General features: G+C 38.8%; 1 protein-coding gene across 3 annotated transcripts in view; it reads left to right on the plus strand.

Moving 5' to 3' along the window:
• Nucleotides 1-26,487, plus strand: part of LOC131066096 (GCN5-related N-acetyltransferase 4, chloroplastic) — a 101,429-nt gene that overhangs the window by 68,098 nt on the left and 6,844 nt on the right. For 2 of the 3 annotated variants that reach the window (XM_058000807.2, XM_059214056.1), the window contains exon 2: nucleotides 16,675-16,755. The exons of the other annotated variant lie outside the window; for it this stretch is intronic. In XM_058000807.2, coding sequence (XP_057856790.2) covers nucleotides 16,675-16,755 — 81 coding nt within the window. The remainder of the gene's footprint in view (nucleotides 1-16,674; nucleotides 16,756-26,487) is intronic. 3 annotated transcript variants of the gene reach the window in all.

Consider the following 26,487-nt stretch of genomic DNA (forward strand, 5'->3'; position numbering starts at 1 on the left):
TAATTAATCAATTACCTTTTTTAGAATCATTTTACAATTGATCAAAATGTATATTTTTTAAACGTAAATATATACGGAGTCTACTTTCTCAAGTCGAAAACATGTTGAATAAAGGTATTAATTAAGACAATATTAGAAGGTACATTTAATGATAATGTAATGCCCGTACCAAGGTTAGACAAACGAGCATGGAGCAAGTCGGAGACACTAACGAACATATTTCCCATGGTCCTAATAGGGAGACCTAGGTTGACAAGGTCACACTAACTGACATCAAGTAGTACATACTAGTCTTTGTATACCATAGAATCATTGACCATAACCATCTCGCTTCCCTCTTTCCTGGTGATATCTTTTCCCCTGCTTCTTGGAGGCCAAGTCATTCCTGCATCCGCTTGTCCAAACTAGAGTAGTTAGTCTTTGTATACCTTAATGTTTATATTCGTTAAATCAAAAGATGAGTTACAACATTACTTTACGTAAATGAAACATCACAACATTTCATATATTTTTTAATATTCAAAAATAAGAAATAAAGAAATTTTCAACTAGGGCATCATTTAGGCTAAACCACTGTTTCTAGCATCCAATACCATTTAGGGCATCATTGTTTAACCGAATACCACTGTTAGCAAAACCAAAATCTTGTAGGGCATCAAAACCATTGTTTCAGAAACCAGTATCCATCTAAGGCATCAACACAACTAAGTACCAAAATAAGAGTATATAGGAGGGGATGTGACATATCCTCCCCCTTGTGAATCATCGTCCTCGATGATTGAAGTTTCCAGATTATTTACAATTTTACAACTTCAAAATATTGCTAAGCTAAATTAATTGATTATAAGCATTGAACAAGTAAGGAAATTTCTGATGTATCTCATCACAGTCTTCCCAGGTAGCATTGTCTTCAGAGTATTGGTCTCACTGGACCTTGCATTATCTAACCTCTTTGTTTCGTAAGCGGAGCTTACGTGTCTCGAGCACCCTAACGGGCTCGATCACGACCACTCCTGGGTCCTCCACCTGCAAGGAATTCCAATCAATTATATGGTCAAAATCCGTTACATATTTCTTAAGATATGATACATGTAAAACATTATGCAACCGGGCAAGAGCCGGAGGTAGAGGAATCTTGTAAGTGACTGGGTTGACGACTTCTAGAACCTCAAAAGGTCCTACATATCTGGGAGCTAGTTTGGAGGATTTTCCAAACGTGATGGCACTTTTTTGAGGTTTGACTCGGAGGAGCACTTTCTGTCCTACCTCAAAATGTCTGGGCGTTCGTTTTGCATCTGCATAACTTTTCTGCCGATCGTTAGCTTCTGCTAACCTGTGTCAGATTAGTTTAACTTGCCCTTCCATTTTTGAAAGCATCTCTGGATCGAGGACTATCCTATCTTCCAACTTATCCCAACTGATAGGAGTTCTGCACCTCCTTCCATACAAAGCTTCAAAATGGAGCCATTTTGATAGATGATTGATAAGTGTTGTTATAAGAAAATTCTACTAAAGGTAAATAGTCCTCCCACTTGTATTGCTGGTCCATACAGTACATTCGAAGTAGGTCTTCCATTATTTGGTTGACTTGCTCTGTTTGACCATCAGTTTCCGGATGGTAGGCTGAGCTAATATTCAATTGAGTGCCCAATGCTGCAAAAAGTGTCTGCCAAAATCTGGACGTTATTCTTGCATCTCTATCTGATATAATCTTCTCTGGAACTCCGTGAAGTCTAAAAATGTCCTGCACAAACTTGCGGGCTAATGTGGGTGCTTCGTCTGTGAGATTTCCCGGTATAAAGTGGGCCACTTTTGTAAGTTTATCTACTACCACAAGGATGGTATTGTGCTTATTCTGTGACATGGGTAAACATTGAACAAAGTCCATACTGATTACTTGCCACTTGCATTCAGGTATGGCATGTTGATGGAGTAATCCTGCTGGGTGCGGGTACTCTGCCTTGACTTTTTGGCATTCGAGACAACTGGCTACAAATTTGGCTGCATCCCTTTTCATGTCCTTCCAAAAATACAAAGGTCTAACATCTATTAAAAGCTTGGTAACTCCGGGATGACCAGAATACGGAGCAGTATGTATTTCCTTCCACACTAATTTCCTTAGTTCCGGAGATTCAAGAATATACATTCTGCCCTCAAATTGTAACAACCTATTGGGTTCAAATTTAAATCCGTCATACCTATGATGCTGTGGGTTATTTTGGAGAGCTTCTTTTACTTGGAGATAGAATTTGTCATCTCTTGAACTTTGAAGGACCTGCTGTCTAAAGCTCGTTTGGATGGAAGTTATAGCCAATATATGTCGTCTACGATTTAGGGCATCCGCCACACGGTTTTCCTTCCCTTCAATGTAATTGATTTCAAAGTCATAGTCGGAAATTAATCCCAGCCATCTTCTTTGGCGGGCATTCAAATTTGGTTGTGTAAATATATACTTTAATCCTTGATGGTCTTATCGTAACTCAAAGGGCTTTCCCACTAGGTAATGACGCCATCTCTGTAAAACATGAACTATAGCAGCTAGTTCTAGATCATGGGGTGCGTAGTTCATTTCATAATTCTTGAGTTTCCGAGACTCATATGCAACTACTTGCCCGTCTTGCATTAACACTCCCCCTATGTTTTCTCCTGAAGCATCGGTTACTACTAAAAATTGTCCTTCGGGGTCTGGCACCTTCAAGATCGGTGCCGAGGTTAGCTTGTCCTTAAGGAGCTCAAAGGCTTGTTGACACTTTTTTGTCCATTGAAATCGTTTTCCTTTCCTTTGGAGGGAAGTGATGGGATGAGTGATTCGAGAAAAATCCAAGATAGACTTTCTGTAGTACCCTGCTAGGCCCGTAAAACTTTTGACTTCTTGTACATTTCTAGGAACTGGCCACTCGGAAATGGCTTTGATTTTAGTTGGATCTACTGCAATACCTTTTGCGGAAATGATGTGCCCAAGATACCGTACTTCCTTCTGAAAGAAGATGCATTTGGACAATTTGCCATACAATTGATGTTCTCGTAATCGCTGCAATACTATGCAAAGATGTTTCAAATGTTCTTCTTCGTTCCTGGAATATATAAGGAGATCGTCTAGAAAAACTAGAATGAATCGATCCAAGCATTCATGGAATACGCTGTTCATAAGGTTCATAAATGCAGCTGGTGCGTTAGTTAGTCCAAATGGTAGGACCGTGAACTTGTAGTGCCCATAACGAGTTCGGAAAGCCGTTTTAGGTATGTCTTCTTCCTTGAGTCTTAACTGATGATACCCAGACCGCAAGTCTATTTTAGAAAATACGTTAGCCCCCTGCATTTGGTCAAATAGATCATCAATACGGGGTAAGGGGTTCTTATTTCTGATTGTTATTTTATTGAGCATCCTGTAATCTATACTTAATCGGCGAGTTCCATCTTTCTTTTTGACAAAAATGACCGGTGCTCCCCATGGAGACACGCTAGGTTGAATTAGACCTTTATCAAGCAACTCTTGTAACCGTGCTTTCAATTCCACCAGCTCTACTATCGTCATTCTATAGGGTGCTTTAGATATGGGAGCGACACCAGGTACGACTTCTATAGAAAAGTCAGAGACTCTTTTTGGGGGTAATCTTGGTAACTCCTCAAGAAACACATCACGAAAGTCACGAAGACAAGGGTATTTATCTTCAAAGGACTCCTTTCGTTCTCCATTACCATCCATTTCTTCCATCTTGACGACAAACATATGACATCCCTTTTTTTTACTGCGCCTTAGCTGAGATGCGAAGAGTTGTCTCAACTTAACTTCCTTCTTGATACCCTGTAGGGATGCTGCATTGCCTAAATCATCCAAACATTCCACAATTTTATAGAAACAATCCACCCTTGCACGATGTTGCCACAAACACTTCATTCCTAAGATAATGTCATACGATCCTAAGGGTGCTGCAAACAGGTTAACCTCTGTTGCGAAGCTTGGTAGCTCAACCTTGGCCTCAAACAAACATTGCTCTACCCGGGCTCTAGATTGATTCACATATTCAACTGTCCATGCATTAGCCATATACCCAGTCCTTTTTGGAAATCTACTAAGTATCCTAGGTGAAATAAAATTCTCTGTAGCTCCTGTGTCTATTAAAATGGATATTGGATTACCATAGAGCATACCTGACATCTCAATGGGAGTGATTTGATAGTCTGCCTACCTGTTATCTACTGCTGCATGGGTTCTTTGCTGGAAGGCTGTCTGCTGGTTAGGGAGAGGGTTCCTTTGAGCTTGTCCCCCCTCCCTTGCGTCCTAGTGGGACACTGGTTTGCATAGTGTTCTCCTCCACATGTAAAACATCCTCTTGGGGGTCCTCTTTTTTCAGTTGTCTTTTTGCGTGGATCATTGTCTTTGTTATTATTAGAAGAAGGCTTTTTGTCTCCATGGAAATCCTAACGATATCCTTTGAACTTCTTTTCCCCGTTGGCGACAGTTTCCTCTCTGTCAGTTCTCTTCCTGAAAGACTGAAAAGACTGAAACCCCTTTCCTCTTTTTCGACTTTTATCTCTGATGGAGTCATCCTTCTTGAGTTTCAATTCTTGACGGACAACCTTTTCATGGGCTTCTACAGTAGTCGAGGGAGCTAGAACATCTACCGATCCTCCAATTTTGTTATTGAGTCCCATAATATACTTCCTCAGGCTAAATGTTTCATCTGATTGCAACTACGGAACATATTTGAGTAACCGAATAAACTTCTCTGTGTAGTCATTAACTGATAATTCTCCTTGTCGGAGATCTTGGAATTTTGATAGTTTCTGTTCATAGAAAAGTTGTGGCAGCCACCTCTGCTTGAACAACTCCACAAATTTGGTCCAAGTTAAACTAGATGGTTTTAGTTTCAATTCAACTTTCTTAATTTCCCACCACCCAGCAGCTTCCCCTGTTAGTTGATAGGAACCCCATACGGCCTTTTGGGTTTTAGTGTGGTCCCTAATGTCATAGTATTTTTCCATACCGGTTAGCCATGCTTCAGCAACATCCCCGGTCACAGTTCCATCGAATTGAGGAGGTTTGACCTTCTTCATATCCTCTGATATGATGCCAATTCCAGAATTCTTTTCTGAACTTTAAGTTCTGATATGAGAATATTCCTCCGTGTTCACTAAAATGTTCCTGCCTGCTATCTCTCTCCCTAGACTGATTTTCAGTTTCCCTACCCTTAGTTTCATCCAAAAACCGAACCCTTTGTTCCAAATTCCCCATTTGGTTCTGGGTTTCTTGCATCATCGACAAGAGTCTGTCTAACTTTTCTGTTGGGGATCTAGGTATTTCAATAGGGTCACCACTCCTTTTGTCTTCCATTTTGATAAATTTTAATACCTGTTGGAAAGTTTTGATTTAATTATATATTTTTTTTAAGTATTACAAACATAAGGTAAAATATCAATAATTTACAGTAAACAAATATTCAGAAATTGCCAAAAAGATTACACAACAATTTTTTTTTTATTCATTCCAAAATTATGTTTACATTGGATTTAACAAGTTCAAGCCAAAATTGTATTTACACTGATATATAAACATACCATCTAAGAGTTGTTCTCATTGTCTTCACTGCACTCACTGCCCGTAATGGGCTCCTCTTGATCAGGAAGTTTAGTATAGGGTAGAAGTCTGTAGCCTGGAGTAGGCTCTCGTTGAACAACTTGTGGATCTGGTTTAGTTACAACAGGAACATGAACTACATGAACTGGCTCAGCTACTTTGGTGGTAAGCAAGATTGGTTCTTCTGTTTTTCTTGAAGTCTGAACAGTTTCTTTTATTATTTTGGGGTTTTGCTGTTCTGTCTTTGTTTTAGTTAGATGTCTATGTTCTGCTAGGAGGGCTGCTTTAACTTCAGCCCTTATTTCGGGCGTCCATTTGTGCCTCTGTTGTTTGATCCTCTCCCAAGCTGCTGTAAGGGTTTCATGATCGCCCAAGGGTGCACATTGAGAATAATCATAATCCTTGTAAAGGGCATTCGCTAGTTTTATAGAAAGGAGGTCTCAGACTCTTTTCCATTTAGTGTGGATCATCATCGACATCTTGGCAAGAGCAAAAATACCTTGATCAGTTTTGTTTTTGTTCAAGTGATGAGACCAGGTCCAGTGCTGAACCTGGTAGCTCTGATACCATATTTAACTATTGATGTGTTTTTCATGCACATGTGAACACAGAATAAAATACCGAAGTATCTTATCCTCTCTTGAACAAAGTTCCCAACTGCTGAAGATCTCGCTGAAGGATCAGTCAGAGTAACTCCAAGGTTCTGTTATGTAGGATCTCTATGTGTGGATAAGCTCTCTGTGGTACGATGTAATTTTGCTGGAATCACAAGGGGACTTACACTTGACGACCTAAACATCTGATTTGCTCTGAATATTACTAGAACACAGGATTTTACTAGCCTAGATTTTGAAAAAAAGAAAAAAGGATGAGGGCGAGGAAAGGATCTAATTCTGACACTAAGAATGTAAGAGCAATGAATGACCTTTGATGAAATTCTAACTAAGTCTTGTTTTGACATCCCAGGACCATCTCCACAAGGTTAGTGCGATCTTCGGAGGAAAGCTTTATGATGTTCAAATCATCACTACAGGCATAGACACCATCAGGCTGATGCATGTCAATGAAGAAGCAACAATTGAAGTTAAGCTCAAGCTGAATGATTCCAGTTGACTACACAAGGCAAGTCTGCAATCAACAAACTGCTAGTAGTATGGATATACAAATTTCACCATCAATCAAACACATTTCTTCCACTCATCTAATAACATGAAATCAAATCTGAGAAGTATAGAGACCATGCAAATTGTTGAATCGACCCATAGATTTCACTATTTCTTCAATGAAGTTTACAAGTCTTTTACAACAACATCTTGGCAACAATCTTTGCCATCTCTTTCTATTCTACTCTAATTGCTATTCTATCAATTGATTATTCACTATTTCTAACTATTCACCTTCTAATTGAATCTGGACAAGCTGGGGTGGACCAATTTGACATGGAGGAGTGATGACTGGGATGCCACCTTGTCCGACACTTGATTGATGTTCAATTTGGTGATGCTGAGAAGTTAACTTTAGTTAACTCTTCTGAAACTGACTGCTTCTCCAACGGACCCTCGCTCTAACCTCGTTTGTCTTTGATGTGCAGAATGGATGATGTACCTTTCCTTAGAATGCTGGACTGGAAGATGTCGTCCTTGATGATGCTGGACTGGAGAAGGTCGTCCTTGTCTTGGCCTGGTCTTCTTTCATCTGCAAGACAAACCATAAGATGATTAAGGACACAAAATATATTTATTCTAACATAGCATTTTATACCTTAAACCATAAACAAGAAGACATCAAAATGAAGTTTGCTCAAGGTTCTCCCCAGGGACAGGACCTATCCAGAATTTCGCTCTGGACCCTTTGGAAGGGTCAGGAGCGAAATTCTCATTTTAGCTCAAAATCTACATTTTTGGTGACCAAAATCCATTCAAGGGCAATCTTAAGGCTTATCTTACCTAGGTCTAGGCTTAGCTTGGCACAAATTTTGGAGAAAATGATGGGTTTTAGGATTTTCGCTCTGGACCCTTTGGAAGGGTTAGGAGCGAAAATCTTGTTTTAGACTCATTCCTCCATCATTTCAACTTGAACTCACCTCCAAGACTAAGGACACATTGCCTCACTCCTATCTAGGCCATAAAAATTAAAATTTTAACTTGTCTTGCAAAGAAAGTAGGTGATCCTAGGATTTTCGCTCTGGACCCTTTAGAAGGGTCAGGAGCGAAATCCTTGGTTTGGGCCAATTTCCATCATTTTTCAACACCAATTAACTTCAAAAGGTAAGAACATGTCTCCTCGCACCCATCCAAGCCATGAAAACCTAACGTTTGACTAGACTTGCAAGGAAAATAGGTGGTTTTAAGATTTTCACTCTAGACCCTTTGGAAGGGTCAGGAGCGAAAATCACTTTTTGGCTCAATTCCTTCAAATTTGATAATCATTGATAAGTCAAAGTCATTCCTAAGGCCTTCTTTGATCCTGACCAACACTAGATTTGGCATAAAATTGAGGGAAAAGATAGGTTTTGCACAATTTCGCCCAGGACCCTTTGGAAGGGTCAGGAGCGATTTTCAAGTTATCTAGCATGTTCATCCATCATTTCATCTTGAATTCACCTCACAAGGAAACACCTCTCTTCTCTCATCCAACCCAAGTTTGACTTGATTTTGCAAGGAGAAAAGGTGATTAAAGAATTTTTACCCTAGACCCTTTGGAAGGGTCAGGAGCGAATTTCTTCCTCTAGCCCAAAATCATCATTTTTTGGAGACAACAATCAACTCAAGGGCAATCTCAAGGGCATTTTTCACCTTGGTCTAGGCATGGTTTGGCACAAATTTGAAAGGAATATGTAGATTTAGGATTTTCGCTCTGGACCCTTTGGAAGGGTCAGGAGCGAAAATCTTGTTTTAGGGTTATTTCTCCATCCTTTTAACTTCAAATCACCTCCAAGACTTAGGACACCTCGCCTCACTCCTCTCTAGGCCATAAAAATAAAAATTTTAATCTTGCCTTGCAAAGAAAGTAGGTGGACTTGGGATTTTCGCTCTGGACCCTTTGGAAGGGTCAGGAGCAAAAATCTTGACTTGAGCTTACTCCTTCATCATTTGTCCTCAATCAACTTCAACAGGGCAAGAACACCTCTCCTCACACGCATCCAAACCATAAAGAGTCAAAGTTGACTTGATTTTGTAAGGAAAACAAGGTGATTTTAAGATTTTCGCTCTGGACCCTTTGGAAGGGTCAGGAGCGAAAATCTTGTTTTGGTTCAATTCCTTTAGTTTCAATGATTTCTAGCAACTTGAATCACTCCTAGGGACATCTCCTTCTTGATTTTACCTTAGCCCTCACTCATCTAGCACAAAATTGATAGCAAAGAGAGGTTTTGAGAAAATTCGCTCTCGACCCTTTGGAAGGGTCAGGCGCGAAAATCTCATTCTTGACCAAAAATCATCATTCTTTCAACTTGAAACTTCATTGCAAGGTAGAATCTCACCTTTCTTCGCCCTAGGAACAAGGTTTTAAGCCTAAGAAAGGTCAAAAGGTAGGCTTGTAAGGAATTTCGCTCTGGACCCTTTGGAAGGGTCAGGAGCGAAATTTCCTTTCTTGGCTAAAATCCTTCAGTTTCATAGCTACCAAACACTCTTAAAGGCAAGATCATGTTCGTTCTCCTTCTCATCATGCCTTGGACATCAAATTTAGTCAAATAAGTAAGGAAATGCATCTTAGAGAGATTTTCGCTCTGGACCCTTTGGAAGGGTCAGGAGCGAAAATCAAGATTTTGGGCTAAATTCTTCATTTCTCCAATTCAAAACAACATCAAGAGGCAAAGACATGCTATCTCACTTCCATCCACGCCATTAAAAACCAAGGACTAAACCTCCTTCAATGGAAAAATATGTGTTTTTAGGAATTTCGCTCTGGACCCTTTGGAAGGGTCAGGAGTGAAATTCATCTTTTGGTCCAAAATCCTTTACATTTCAATGCTTTCAAACATTTCCAAAGGCCACAAGATGTCTATCCTTCTCTTCAAGATGCCCTGCAAATCAAAATTTGGTCAAACTTAGGAGGAAATGAGCTTTAAGAGGATTTTCGCTCTGGACCCTTTGGAAGGGTCAAGAGCGAAAATCTCATTCTAGGCTAGATTACTCACTTTTCAAACTTCAAATCACTTCAAGAAGTAAACTTAGATCATTTTCCACCTGAGGAAGAAGGTTTCAAGGTCAAACAAGGTAGCAAATGAAGTTTATGATGAATTTTACTTTGGACCCTTTGGAAGGGTCAGGAGCAAAATTCTCCTTTAGGCCAAAATCTTGTTCTTCAAAATCAATCAACTCCATCTCAAGGCAAGAACATACCAATTCATCCCCCAACATGCCCTAGAAACCAACACTTAGCCAAAATTGGGAAGGAAATGAGAGCTACCAAGATTTTCGCTCTGGACCGTTTGGAAGGGTCAGGAGCGAAAATCATGTTTTGGGCTTGACTCTTGACCTTTTCAACTCCAATTGTCTTTGAGAGGCAAACATAGATCCTTCTTCACACATCTCCATCAAGATCCCGACTTTAGCCAAGGGAAAAATGAGAGTTTTCAAGAATTTCGCTCTGGACCGTCTGGAAGGGTCAGGAGCGAAATTCACATTTTTGACCAAAATCCTTCATCTCATCCACCATCAATCACTCCCTAGGGCTAGAACGTATCAAATTGCCCTTACTATGCCTAAGGAAGCTATGGTCCAGGCCTTGACAAGTGAGAATTTGATGTTTAAGGGGATTTTCGCTCTGGACCCTTTGGAAGGGTCAGGAGCGAAAATCCCACTCTTGGCTAGCTTCTCACTTAGGTTCACGTCATTCTCCACCAAACTTGATCAAATCAACTTCCTTCTTTCACTATCAAGATATTCCATCACTCAACTGGGTCTAGGCAAGGTCAGACTAGGTTTTAAGGCCAAAGGAAGGCAAAAAGGGAGGATTTCGCTTTGGACCCTTTGGAAGAGTCAGGAGGGAAATCCTCATTTGAGGCTAACTTTCATCATCTTGAGGTCCAAAAATTCCTCTTCAAGGCAAATATGTATCAAAACCTACCAAACCATGCCTTAGAAGTTCCTAACTTGGTCAAGCTAAGAAGCAAAATAGAGGAAATATGAATTTCGCTCAAGACCCTTTGGAAGGGTCAGGAGCGAAATTTACATTCTTGGCTTGATTCACCCTCAAACTGGCTTGACTTTGTTCTAGGCTAGATCCTTGATTCATTCCTTCCTTGTCTTAGCCAAATTTGCTCAACCACTCACTGGCTTCCTCGAACTCAAACTAGACACCACTAGCAAAACCAAGCTTAAAGAAGACTTGGAAAGAAACCCATCTACTGACTCATCTTAAGCTCGAGCAGAGCTTGCTATCCATTGATCCCTCTGGCAACACTCATCAATGAAAGGCTAATAGACAAAACCCTAAAAGACCTAGAAAACAAACCCTAGAAAGCAAAAAGTAGGGGTCCCCATTTGCAATGGGGCGATGTGTGAATACATCACAACAGTAACATATGCCAAAAAAAAATTCAAGCATATAACGGCTAGTTTAACCCCTTTTAAAAAAAAAAGAAAATAAGGAACATGAAAAGCTAATGCCATTATCATATGCATTTTTTTTTAATAAAACAAAATTACAGTGCAGGAAGAAAAATATTCTTCATTGAACAAAATAAACATTAGTTCTTTACAAACATGAACAAAAAATACGTTTGCAACTAATTTCTATATAAAGGAAAAGATGAAGGGTTTAGAATGTACTTTTCATTTATTATCTGGCAAACTTGCTTATCTTTAAATTCTCTTTGAATCATGGAGGGGAAAAAGATATCCCCTGGGCATTTATCCACCCATCCTTAGATCGTTTCCGACCCCCCTTGCTCACTTCTAACTGAAGTGGCCCGGCCCTCCGCAAGGGAAAAGAAAATGGTTACGTCAAGTCATGTTGGAATTGGTGTAAGATCCTACAGCTGTAATCAAATTACATCCTATAGCTACTTGCTAACTGGTATAATTTCCTGACTATGATTGTATTCGGAATCTCAGAACTGACAAGCACTACATGCAACTAGTGCACCTTGGCCAAGGATTTGTCTACAAGATTACATGTGGACCAGTTCCACCCTATCCGACTTGCACTCTTAGGTTTGTTAACAGAAAAATAGAATCAGTAACTCATAAGGATTCTTCTTAATTTATTGGTAAGGTTGACACTCTTTTCTCAAATTACAAGTCTTTTTTTTAAACTGGTTGAGAGCAACCCTTATTCAAATTATCACGTATTAATTATATTCTCATTTTCTGAATTGCTGGGAACTGAAGTCCCTACCGTACAGTAAATAAGTTAATAAAAACACCAGCAGTAGTTATCACCAAATGACTCCTTCACAAACAATTATGCAGAAGAACAAAGAAAGAAAAGAGAAAGAGCTTTTGTTGAGCTGCCTAAGGATATTTATCTAGTAAATTTCTAGGAGAACACAACAGTAATCTGAAGAGCTATTCGTAGTCATAATCTAATGTTTCATTGCAGCAAGTATATATGCTTCTTTATTGAAACAAAAAGTTAACAGAGAGTTCACGTGCCTGGAAATTGAGATGAAGTAGTAACTGTTCAACCCGCTGTGAAAGACCTAGCTGCTACGGTGGACTGTTCTGGCTTCCTTCCAGTAGTTGCCGTTCATTCTCCAACTTCTATCTTTTCCAAAACCCCCCCCCTGTTCTTTTTCCCAGAGCAAAACCAAAAAGAAAAACACCAAAGAAGACGACCATGAAGATTCATCCTTTTCCTCCCTATAATGCTCCGCCACCCTAAAATATTACTGTGGAGTTGCACCAAATTTCCACCATCACCCGTCATGGTTCCGGAAAGCAATATCCACGTCTGAGGAAGAAAGAAGAAAAGAAAATCACGAACTCCCCTTAAGCATATCCCCAAAAATCAATATGATAAATCATTCGAAAAGAATGAATAATAATTCCCGATAACGAGTATAGAATAACTAATTAATAAAACATTATAACGCCAATCTAACTAATGTTAAATAGAATTAGATTTTAAGAGAAGCGTAAATAAGTTAAAGAGGAATTAAGATAACTAAGTCATTATATATTTTTTTAATAATAACATTAAATTAATAATAAGGTAAATAAAGTCTAAGGGGTTGAGCTTAACTTGTTAAAACACTGGGTTCTCATTGTGGAGACCCAAGTTCAATTCCCAATAGGGACATCTAAAATGAATTCTAAGCTATGACTCTTGGCCTTCCATAAAAATGGGGAAGGTCTAGAGTCAATCTAATCAAACATAATAATAATAATTCAAAATACCGCGGCTTCAACCTATTACCTACCAAAAAAAAAAAAAAGGTAAATAATTATTCCTTTTCAAAATCAATTTAATTTTTTAATTATTTAAATACCTTTATTAGAATCATTTTACAATTGATCAAAATATATATTTTTTAAACGTAAATATATACGGAGTCTACTTTCTCAAGTCGAAATCATATTAAATAAAGGTATTAATCAAGACAATATTAGAAGGTACATTTAATTATAATGTAATGCCCGTACCAAGGTTAGACAAACGAGCATGGAGCAAGTTAGAGACACTAACAGACATATTTCCCATGGTCCTAATAGGGAAACCTAGGTTGACAAGGTCACACTAACTGACATTAGGTAGTACATACCTGTCTTTGTATACCATACAATCATTGACCATAACCATCTCGCTTCCCTCTTTCCTGGTGATATCTTTTCCCTTTCTTCTTGGAGGCCAAGTCATTCTTGCATTCACTTGTCCAAACTAGAGTAGTTAGTCCAACATCTTGACATTTCAACCTTAATGTTTATATTCGTTAAATCAAAAGATGAGTTACAACATTACTTTACGTAAATGAAACATCACAACATTTCATATATTTTATAATATTAAAAAATAAGAAATAAAACAATTTTCAACTAGGGCATCATTTAGGCTAAACCACTATTTCTAGCATCCAATACCATTTAGGGCATCATTGTTTAACCGAATACCACTGTTAGCAAAACCAAAATCTTGTAGGGCATCAAAACCATTGTTTCAGAAACCAATATCCATCTAAGGCATCAACACAACTAAGTACCAAAGTAAGAGTATATAGGAGGGGATGTGACTGTTAGGATTGATGATAGTCCCAAAGATACTGAGAGGTGGGGGGGGTGAATCAGTATCTAACCGGTTAATAAATTTTTTGACCTTATTAAGTATTTTGCATTCCAAAACAGTGTACCGGTAAACAAGAATTAATGCAGAAAATATGAACAGTAAAGACAACATAGAAAGCACACCATAACACAAGATGTTTAATGAGGAAACCCGGTGTGGGAAAAACCTCGGTGGGATTTGTGACCCACAATATTCACTCACTGGCCAATGAATGGATATTACTTACAAGAGGGGTCTGCACATGTAGGAAGGCCAACTGCTTAGAGCTCACTGCTAAATTACAAAAGGAAGTCTCACTGACTTACAAAATGGATTATGAAAATCCAATATAGTGTACTGCTACAAAACAGCATCTGCTATGCCAGGTTTAGTACTGGTTTAAGCTCATGCAATAACCATAAACCCTTCTACAAAGTTTGCCTTAATATTCGCTCTACATATCCAACATATCTATCCTCTATGTTGTGTCGCACAAAATGATCTACAAGATCTCATACTTATATATGAGTCTTATTACAATATGCCATGTTGGCTTACAAAAAGATATTTCAGTTAAATACAAAATACAATAATCAAAATCCTGTCGGCTGAGATGCCGGTAAACATTATTGTCGCTGCTGGTGCCGGTGCCTGTTGGTGCCATAGGATTGCAAGGTTGCCATCAATGACAACACCTTCAATCACCTTCAACTACCATTGGAGTGTGTAATGCCAACAATCTCCCCCTTTGGCATTGATGGCAACACTCATGAGAAAACTCCAAAAATTGTCCCCAAAATTGAAGTCCAAAAATCGTACCAAAACTGTGTGCTCCCCCTGAGCAGATGATCTCTTCTGCAAGTCATTTTTCTCAGGTCTACTACTCCCCCTTTGACATCAATGACAAAGGTTGTCAAAATTGTCAAATGAGTGCAGTTTTCAGCCAGAACCTTGTAACCGGTTGGTTACAATCTGGAATAAGTCTGCTAATACCAAGTTCAAACTCTGAGTAAACCTGTTGCTATCCTTCAAAGCTGCTTTTGTTCTCTGAATAGTACTGGTGAGACGATGCATTTGCTCTTCCAGTGTCTTCTGTCCTGGAATAAGTGCCTCAGAGATCTCTTTCCGTAGAGAGATGAGGTTATCCAATTTTGGACCGAGTCTGCATTTAAGATCTTTTGCTTTGCCCTTTATTCTTTCCTTCTCTTTCTCTAACTTCTCACGTTTCTCCTCAAATTTAGTAATTTCTTGCTTAATAACTGATTTTGGTTCAGGTGAGGCAATGATATTATCAGCTATGTTATCAATTTCCTTTTGCACTTTATTGATTTCCTTATCGATATCTACTGTCAAAAGATTAGTCTTATAGGTGCCTCTGTACAGTTCCTTGAACTCCATAATTGTTTTGTTCAGTGCCGGTAAAAGGGTGTCAATATGTTCCATGCACTTCTTTATTGTTTCACCAAAGAATTTCTCTTTTTCCTTGTCCATTTTCTCCTTAAATGTTTCTTCATTTATTTGATCTATAGTCAGTATATTGCCGATGATGTATTTAGACAACGTGTCTAATTGACTCAAAGAATCCTTATTATCTACATTACACTTGGGTGCAATCAATTTAAGAATAGGTATTGTGTCATCTATAGCCTTATACGCCAATGCATTACAATCTGTAATTTTCTTAATAGAATCCAAGAGTACTTCAGTCACATTTGTTGGTTTGAATTCTGTCATAGAAGTACTGGATGACTGTCCAATTACCTTAACAATTTCAGTGTTGCCAGTAGGAGCAATTACTTTGCTTGCCTCTACCTCTGGAGGGTCAGTTTGTGTCTGCATTTCTATTAGCAAAGGTTTAGGTTTCTCAGTAGTTGCCGGTGGCACTGTCTCTGTGTGTACCTGTTTCTCAACCTGTTTCTCTGCTTGTTCCTCTGCCTGTTTCACAGTGTTATCAGCCGGTTTTTCTGATGGTTTTTTAGTGGTATCCACTGCCGGTTTCTCTGTCTATACCTCTGCATTGTCCACTACCGGTATCTCAATTGGTTTCTCTATATTCTCAGTGCTTGCATTGACAATATTGTCAGTAACCATTTCACTAACCCCAATCTCAATGTGTTCTCCCTGTGATCCAATCTCAACATTGTCAGCCAGTTGCTTAGTAGCAACATCATTTTTCTTTTCCTTAGTGTTTTCTTTGTCAACTACAATATTTACCTCCTGAGTATCTATGTTCATAGTATACAAGATTTCTGTCTTAGGGTTTGTATCCTCATGTGGTGTTTCCACATTCTCAGTAGCCGGTGTATTATCATACCGTACCGGTGGAGTAATTGAAGGTGGTGGTAGATTATCTGACACTTTTATATTTGGTAGTCCATCTACCTTGCCTTTTCCCTTGTCTCAATCCTTTTGGTATAGCTTGAATGTTTTAGGTCTGTTAAGTTCTTGTTTCTCTTTCTCAACAAAGAAAATATCCCATTTGTCAGTTGTCTCTTCTGAGATTTCATTAACCCTGTTGACCATTAGACTTACATGTCGATGTCCGCTTGAAAATACTGTTCTGTTTGCTTCATTGATCAATTCATCAATTTCCTCAACTGATTTTACAGGATGTACAACAAGTAGTTTCTCAATCTTTATTTTCTTGTCAAGTTTCATAATAGCTAACCTTTTAGCATCTAGCCTCCTATACAATTAACTAGGCAAATCATCTACAACCTCTATTAAATAAATATCAAGGTGTAAGATGATGCTATTCTCTATACTTTCTTTTTCCTTATTGGTAAATGTATCATACAATTTGCTTACATTGGATAAATTACCATCATCTGTTATCTCATTCAGTAGGTTGTTCAGTGGTGGTATAACTTGTTTTTGCTTTCTCTTTCTAGGTGTCAGCTTCTTAGCTGGTGGCCTCACTGCTTGTTGCTTCTGCCTTGTTGTCCTGGTTTTCTTTGGAGGAGAGGGTACCGGTGAGGGTTTTCTCTTCCTATCAACTCTTTTGAATTCTACAGGGATTTCACTTTCCGAGGATGTACCAACCGGTGAGAGATGAGCCTCCGGTTGTAATCCTTCTAAGTCACTTTCCTTGATACTAGTGATATTCATTACATTTTCTTTAATTTCCTTAACTTGTTTAGATGCACTCCTTATGTATTTTTCTCTTCTCTTCCTTTGTTTCAATGTTTGTCACTTTCTATTGATTGTGCATTCCCAAAAACCTTTTCTTCCGGTTCTCTAGGGGCTGCTAATAAGGCTTTGGCATATGTTTCAATTATGTTCACATCAGCCTCATATCCCATTTCTGTCACCCAAACAGTTCTAGGAAGAACTGCCTCCATCCATATTTCATCCTTCTTAATAACAAAACAAATTTCCTTCTCATATTTATCTACAATGCTTTGTAGTAACATTTCTCTTGTTTTCATTTTCGCTTTAAACGCTTGGAAATACTCAGTAATGTTGCTATCCTTATCTATCCCCATACCGGTGAAGATATCAGATAGTTGTGTGTCTACCGGTATGTCATAACCAAAGTCTTTCTTGCCAATACCGGGAACCTCTTTTGTGAGATATAGCATTAAGCATACAAGAAGATTGCCAAAACGGAAAGTACCTTTCTTATCTCCTTTGATTTTCTTCAGATTGTCAATCAACTCATCTTTCAACCACTTACATACATCTATCTTAGCATCACTGTTGACCATATCATATGCACTTTTAATACATAGACTTGAAACTGAGTTCAGTTGGTTAGCATGTGTGCTTTTGTATCCTAATATCATGCTAATGAATCTAACATTCTAATCCTTTACATCGTTAACTTTCAGAGATCTGCTGTCATAGGTTGCACCTGTTAGTGTCATCGCTATGTTATTAGGAACCTTTTTAGTTTTATCTGGCCTGCTACCGGTGGAGGGTAAGCTAGTCACCGCCCTAACTGCTTCTCTGGTGATTTTATGAATAGAGTCTAGCCAAAAGAATTCACCATGAACTCTGCTAAGCACAATCCTTACAACCTCAGGAAATTCTAGGATGTCAAGGATTTCCACAAAACCTAGGGTCTCAATAACCTTATGTTCTGGTTTCACAATTCCACTTTCATCACAGATAACATTTTTGTACATTTTCATGATTTCCTCAGAACCTAATTCCTCAATGTGGCAATGTATGTAATTTCTAGGGTCTTCTGCATATGCAACTCCTTTAGGGATTTTTTGAAAAAGCACCTAGGGTATCATCCTGTTTCGCTACCTCGGGGATAATTTTGAAAACAGGCCTAGGGCGTTTAATTACCTCAATAACAGTAGGATTTGCAATGAATTCTGGAGCAGAAGAGGAAGCCATTGATAAATGCCTTAATCTGCCTAATAGGTTTGGATGCTTGAAAGAACTTGCTTCACTTCTCGCTAAGGATGCTTTCGCTCGGGTTTTTCACGCCCATTGAAAGTTTGAATGCTTGGTGAATGAAAAAGAGGGAAAATCACTGATTTATAATGTCATTTCTTCTAACAACCACAATAAATGCTTGCCGGTTAAGTGAAACTTGACACATCTGCCGGTAAAGAAGAAGTTCATCTTCTCACCATAAACCGAGGGTAAACTTGCATGATTTTCAACTTGTTGCCATACCCCCAAAAGGTTTCTTTTCAGTTGGATGAATAATCTCCTGCCGGTGGAGTAATACTCTGTTCTACCGGTGAAGGAATAGTCTCATCAACATTCTGATCTCTCTTTCTAATCCATTGTCTTGAAAATTTTTGCTTTACCTCATCAACCTTCTCTTTGCCTTTCAAACTGGATCCTTTATTAGTTGCCGGTGAAGTCTTGCTTCTACAAAATTTTGCAACATGTCCAATCTTGTTACAAGCATAACAAGTCACATTATTTTTCTGAATAGCCTTTCCATGTCCTATACCAGTTTGTGTTCTGCATTGATTAGATAAGTGTCCAAATCTTCCACAAATATAACACCTTACATTCATTCTGCAATTTTCTGAATTATGACCAATTTTGTTGCATTTGGAACATTGACCGGTGGGTGTATTATTGTTTTGATTGTTTCTAGATCTACATTGATTTTCTCTATGACCATACTTGTTACAATTAAAGCATTTCCCATTAAATTTGTAGGCATTAAGTTGTCTTACGGGTTTACTGTGATCATGATTGTTTGAAGTACCAAAACTTTCACCAACTTCAAATCCAAGTCCATTAGTGTCTTGTTGATGTGTTTTTATGCACAAAACATTTCAGAATAAAGTACCAAGGTAATTTACTCTCTTGTGAACAAAATCACGTCAGATGCTAAGAATGAGATCAACTAAAATGATTCCAAGGTTTCTACATGTCAGGTCTTGACGAGTGGGTAAGTTCAGTGGTTGATGTGAATTGTTGTGTTTCACTCTGGGGACTTACGCAAATGTTTGGATTATCATGAATGATGCGGAATAGGTGTGCTGACAACTTAAGATTTATCAATAAGGCTCTGGATTTACTTCTTACTAAAAAAGGGGGAAAAAGAATAGGGTTTAGGAAATCTATTCTAATCCTAGGAATGTAGGAAATGATGAATGGATTTAATGGAATCAAACCAGGCAAGGTCTCACAATCAGGTATTGACACAAGCTTAGTGCAATCATCTAAGGTGTACTTAATGATTTTCAGACTATCACCATCAAACGAAGACACCATCCAAGTTGATGCTTGTCAACGGATGCATAATAGTTGAAGTTATGCTTACTCAAACTCCAGTTGACCACACAAGGCACACTTACTAGCGGAAAGAGGCTAGTGGTATGGATTAAAGATTCCACACAAATAAATTCTACAAATCTTCCACTCAATCTAACATACATGAAAATAAATTCTAATCTAAATTCTAATCTAACTTGGAGGAACTGAGAACCATGAATGCAAATACAACACTTGAAGAGCAAAATCACCAACAATTGAACAATGATTAGGATTCAAATAGTTGTAGCATATACCAACAATTCTACAAAAACTCTCTTACAAATGAGATACAAAGGGGCATATATAGAGTCTCTTACAAAATGGATGGCCCATATTGATCTAAGATCAATGGTCGAGATCATGCCAACAAAACCCTAGAATTGCCCTAATTAGGGTTACATAAAAAATGGCGCCACCAACATATGACCCAATGAAAAGATACCTAGTCATCAAATAGGGAATCTTCTAGAAGATTCCTCCCTGCATCTCTCTCTCTCCTAGCATACTCCAAGAATCTAGCCAATACTGATTCTAACTCTTGCATGGAAATGCTAGGCAAGGTATCCTGCTGTAAATCAATCACATCCAATGAATCCGAGCAAGCATTCAAAGTGTTCTCCCATTTAGGCATGAGCTTCTGCGAATTATGAACATGAATCAACAAAGAGACCAAGTCATCAATCTGACTCTTCTGCAAAGAGTCCAACTGACAAAAATACATAAATTTCATCTTGTCTCTTAATTCGGCTAAGTGTAAACCACTAGCATCACTAACATCAACACCCAATAATTCCTCAATCGAGGCAAGGATTTTCATCTGAATGTCCTGAATTAATCCTTCCATCTCCATACAACTCGATTGGGCATTCTCATAAGCTGATTTCTTCAAGGCTAGTGCACAATACCAACCATGGAAATTATATATGTCTCCATTGTGCACAATGTTCTCGTTGACCAAGGTGGAATTAGGAACCTTCTTCAATGCCAGGAGGCGTGGAATAGTCTTCTCTTGGATAGGCCGGAATTCTTCCCAAACTCCCTCCAAATACTGGATTCCGAATACGAGCATTGTTGTCTTATCATATGCTCTGACAAACTGAGTAAGGAAATCATCTGCCTGCCTCCTTGTGCTTTCAATCCACTTTTCCACTTCTGGGTGTGTACCTCTCGCTACCTCGCAGTGTGAATGTATTCCATGGTTAACTGCAATAGGGGAAATAAGGGCGGGATCTCCACGCCTTGTCCCTGCAATATACTCTCTGAGTCTAATATTTTCCTCTTTGCACCTTTCATTCTCCGCAATCGCTGTGTCCAGAGGTTGTCACCAATCTCTTGGAATTCTTGCCCTGCGGATGGACGACCAAGGGTGACTGAAGTGATTTGGAAATCCATGGGAGTAGCAGTGTCCGCTGTCACGCCGGCTCTAGGAATAGCAATCTGCGCAATCCGCATTCCTGTCTCATCTCTAGCTATGTGCGACAAAATCTCCGCTCTCTTGGGCTCCTTCTTCTTAGCACTCCTAGCTAGGTAGTCATCAATATCATCAATAGGCTGTACCTCTATCATTTGTTTACTTTTCTGCATGCTTCTCCTTAGCCATTCAGGAATAGCGGCCATTTCCATACCATCATCAAGACATACTTCTCGATCCAGTCCTTTCAATGCCGAGATAACATCCTCATTATCATCAAGATTATCCTTAGTCCAATCATATACTTCATTTCCCAAGATGACTTCCAAAAGGACAGTAGGGGATTCTGGCTGATCATTATTCTCATTAGGAGGTGCAGATGTTGCTGTGGCATGGAATTCTTGAATATTCTCTGGTAGTATCACTGTGTTGGAACACTGCTGAGTCTCCTTATTCTGTTCTGTTACTTCAATCACTTCGATTGATGAAACACTGGGAGGGGGTGAAGGAATGATAAGTGGAGGAATGATAGTCTTTTGTTTCTTCTTCACATCCTCAATCTTCTTCCCTCTAGCCTTGACTTCTCCAGGCATGTTCTTCCTTCTCTTGGGAGCTTGACTCTCTTCGTCTGCATGAATCCTAACATCACTGACAGTCCTCTGATCATCCTCGGAAGTAGACTCTTCCGGCTTCATCCTTTCATAAGTGAAGGGAACACCCATGTCAACTAATTTGTTCATCTGCATATCTACCCATGTGTGGGAGAAATTCAAGACCTCTCTCATCAATACATTCAGGTCAATCTCTTCTGACTCTGACCAATTTGGCAATAGGGTTGCCTTCTTCATTTCATTCTCATAATGTGGGTGTGTATGATCTCTATCATCTAATACCTGATCAGGGATGAGGAAAAGTCCACACTTCCTCATGAAATCCACTGACATTCTAGACCACATTCTTCTCTTCACTGCTTGTTCGTCCATTAAGTTAGTCCAATAATCCTCTATGTCAACCTTATGAGTGAACTTCTCTCCTCTGATCCTTCCAACCTTATTGTCTAGATTGAATCTTTCTCTTTTCTTGTAGGTAGCAAATCTGTAGAATGCAATCTCCTCACCTGCAGTGTTGGCAGCTATGGCGGATTGGCAGACCCTTGACGTCTTCCCAACTGAAATAGGGAATGTCATTCCTGTCCTGTGCTTCTCTCTCTGGATAACATCGAACTCTAGAAGTTGTCTTACCACTTCCAACAATATCATTTTGTCAGTCGGATACCTAGGAAGTTTGTAGGGTTCAGATTGAAACCCATGAATCCTGAGGTATGTGAAAGTGGGGAACTGTATATACCACGATCCATATTTCTCTATTAACTCTGTTGCCTCCTTGGACAATCTTCTGTGGATTCCGCCCTACAGCATCCGTGTGATGTACATAGTGAATGCATCATTCACTCTCTCGTAGTCTTCAATTCTGTGCATGCTCAGCTGGGTGTAGCATTCATAACTCTTAAACTGTCCTTGCCCATTCCCGACTTCACCTTTGCATATTAGTCCTCTGTATGAAACAAATCGTGCAAGCAGGTACACCAGGTAAGAAGTCATGGCGAATGACTTGGACCGCTCTACATTCCTCAACTGAAAATCCAGATTGTCACTTATGATCTTGGACCAATTCACTCGTGTTCCTCTAAGACAATCCTAGATGAAGTAGAACATCCATCCATGAAATATTGCTCCCTGCGGCATTCCCATCACTCTGTTGAGTAGGAATATCAAATCACTATATTCCTCCTTAAAATCTACGCAAATAAGTGTCTTGGGAGCCTTGGAATGATGATTCCTAGGTTCAATCATCCACTCTTTATTAATTAAAATCTTGCATACACCCATCTTCTTCGTGTACTTGTCTGCATAATCTTCCTTGGTCACATCCTTCATGTCTGTACTGCGTGGAATTCCGAATACCTCAGCAATGACATCTTCAACAAGGTAGGCGATGACAACGCCTTTAGGACTCTTGATCATTCTTGTGAGTGGATCGTAACATCGTGCACATTCCAGGATCAACTCACTGCACTGTATGGATTGTGGAAACCCAGCGGCATGAAAATGCCACTCTTCATAATATTCACATATGCTGGAGAAGGAACCTGATCTCTGGATCCGAACATCCGATGCTGCATCTGGTCGAAGTCCAGGAAATGCATGTTGGTATCAGTGATCTCCTTCCATCTGGATGAAATCTTAAACTTTGGATAAAATCCAGTCTCCAACATCTTCAACAGCTCTTTCCTTTCCTTGTATCTTGACTTTGCCATCGCACCTGTACGAAGCTGGAAGTTAGTCTTAGGATAAAATTAAATACTTAATAAAATTCCTGACTTTCTAGAGATTAAGCTAGTTTAGTGCATGGAGTCAGGAAAATAATCCATACACTTGGTAAATTTTAGCAATTACGTTCAATGTGTGACAACACTAAGGCATGGAAGCCTTCCATAAAATTCATTTATACCTCCTTATGCTTAGAAAATATGCAAGCAAAAATGCAAAGGAGTATACCGGATAAGTGGTGACTAAGGAAAAGTGTGAAAGGTTGTGTTTTCACACAATGAATGTTTGAAGACACCTTCCGCAGTCAACAATGGAGGTCAAAATTCTGAAGACAACTTAAAAAATTCAGACTTTCAAAAACATGTTGTAGTCTTCAAAATGTGCATAAAATCAATAAAAATCAGTTTTATTGATGAAAACAATCATTTTCTGGAATGTAAGTATGGCTGGTAAAATTTAGTTTTCTGAGGACAAGTCTGAAAATCAAACACTTCAGACTTACCGACACCTTGCAAAGTGGTTTAAATCCCCAAAAATGATGAAAAATTGCTAAGGAAACAGCCCCAAGCAAATTTGCCAAAATTGGTTAGGTGGCTGGAAATGAAAATTTCTGAGGACAACCGCCTAACATTGGAGTTTCAGACCTGCAACAGCGATAAAATGGTCTAAAAAAATGCACAGAAAACTCCATAAAACACCTCCGAATGCTAAATGTTTAAGTTGGAATTGGCTGGGCAATAAAAACTGAAGTCTGAAAATTAATGGCAGCCATTAATGGAGGTCAAAATCTGAAGCAAACCTCAGATCTGAAGCGAATTAGCAGGCTGGAAGTGATGGCAGCCAACAATCATGCATGAAAATCATCAAAACATGGCACCAAAACACCTCCCAAGCAAAATCGATATTTTCCTAAGTCTAGTGCCAAAATGGAATCTTGAAAATTTGATGTCAATGGCAGCCTTGATCTGCAACAATGAAGGATGGCAGCAATCTGAAAAATTGCCCAAGTTGGGGTTGGATACCCCAAAAACAAAAAATCGCCTTACTTAGCAAAAATTGAAATTTTCAAAATTCTGAAAATTGTTGTTAATGGTAGCAATCTGCAACAATGAAGGTCTGAACAACAGCAAAAATGGTGGAGGAAAAATTGCCCAAGTCTCTAATCATGAATTTGCCAACTTTTACCCAAAATTGCTAAATTTGGAAAAAATCGCCAAACTTAGCAAAATCGAAAATCTGAAACTGGTCTTTAATGGCAGCCAAGAGGAATAGATTAGCACGCTGGAAAAAATGGAGGAAAATAAATCCTCAATCCCACACTTCACAAAAACGCCTTGCTAAAAAATTCGCCCAACTTGGAGAAAAATCACTTTCATGGAGACACCTGGCAGAAATAATAATAAAATAATGCTGAAGTTCCTCTCATATACTTGCTTTCACCTCCAACTTTTACCACACAAGCAATGTGGGATAAAAAAAACACTTGTATAAATACTTGCTTGGTGAAACCCTAACTTGCTTCTAGAAGGTTCAAACATTTAATAATTATTGCAAGTTATTAAATTTGCTTTTAAATTTTAAATAATCATTTAATAACTATTTAAAAGCAATCAAAATGGGGCTTATTATTAAAATGTTGCAATTTAAATCCAAAATAAAGCCTCCAGGGGAAAATCGCTATAGGTTGGGATTAAAAAATCCCTTTAAAAAACACTCAGTGTCAAAATTCGCCCCATAGGGGAAATTCGACCCATGCTTGGACAAAAATCCATGCTCAATTTCATCAAAATGCACAAAAAAACCCTCCTAGAGGAAAATCGATATGAGTTTGGACAAAAATCCAGACAAAAATGCACTCATTTTGTAAAAATCACCCCCTAGGGGAAATTCGATGGGTGTCTGAACAAAAATCCACACTCAAAACTCACTTAACTTGAAAAAATACCTCCCTAGTGGAAAATCTACCTCAGTCTAGACAAAAATCCGGACTCAAAACTCTTCATAATGTTCCTAGTGGAAAATCGATCCCTGTCTGGATTAAAATCCGGACAAAAATCCTCACAAAAATGCTAAGGGGAAAATCGATCCCTGTCTGGATAAAAATCCGGACAAAAATCCTCACTTAGTTGTCACAAAATTCCTGGTGGAACATCGACCCAGGCATGGAATTATCCTTGCACTCCAATCCGCACTCCCAGGGGAAATTCGATGGCAATCTTGATAAATCCTGACACTTAGCCAAATTTTAGCACTCCCAGGGGAAAATCGCTCCAGGTGTGGATAAACAGTGGGGGAAATTAGTGGCCAGTATGGATTCCAGGGGAAACCCATGTGTAGTATGGATTTTGAGTGGGGGAATGGGTTGGGTAGTTTGGAATGTGAGGGGAAAAAGACCTCTAGCATGGATTTTGACCCTTTAACCCTTGGAATATGAATTTCCTTTAGGATTTTATCATTTTAACCACTCAAAATCACTCAGCGACTTTAAATTTTATTGGACTTAGACTAATTTTCCAAAAATATGAGCGAAATGCTAGGAAAATATTGGGATAAAGTGCGAAACCAACTTAAATATTACCTTAGGAGCAAGAAAACAACTCCAAAAGGTCTGTGAATATCTTGGCACTTTTAAAAATGACTTGATGTGCATGTTTAAAAACACGTTAACGCTCAAATGGTCGTACACTTAGCAAAACTTAGGATCATTAAAAATATCATCTTTTGCAACTTGATCCTAACACTTCAAAAACCCTAGAGGGCACTAGGCATGATCAAAACTCCAAGACTCGGGCACGGTAAACGCAAAATTGCCCACTAAACAGCCAAAACCCTAACCTAACAACGCAAGAAGCTAGCAAAGAGGGGGTCCCTGTTAGCAATGGGGCGATGTGTGAAGAGGTCACAACATGTCTCCATTAGGTTTCTGATTTTTCAGCATTTCATCAAGTTTTTCTGAACTTTTCTTCAATTTCTCTTTATGTTGATTTGCAATAGCCAAGTCATTTTCCAAAAAAGCCTTCTGTCTCATAAGTTCAGTTTTATCATGTTCCATGTGAATCAGATCTGTCTTTAACATATCATTTTCATGAACTGAGTCTTAGATTTTCATTTCCAGCATTATTGAGTCTTCTAGTGAAGTCATCTTCATTCTTCTTTCTGTCTTCAATGTCTTTACAAAATCTCATAGTCATCATCATGTCTTGCATCTCATTCCTCAAGGTCATGTT

This window comes from Cryptomeria japonica, chromosome 11 (assembly GCF_030272615.1).
Source record: "Cryptomeria japonica chromosome 11, Sugi_1.0, whole genome shotgun sequence".
Taxonomy (NCBI): domain Eukaryota; kingdom Viridiplantae; phylum Streptophyta; class Pinopsida; order Cupressales; family Cupressaceae; genus Cryptomeria; species Cryptomeria japonica.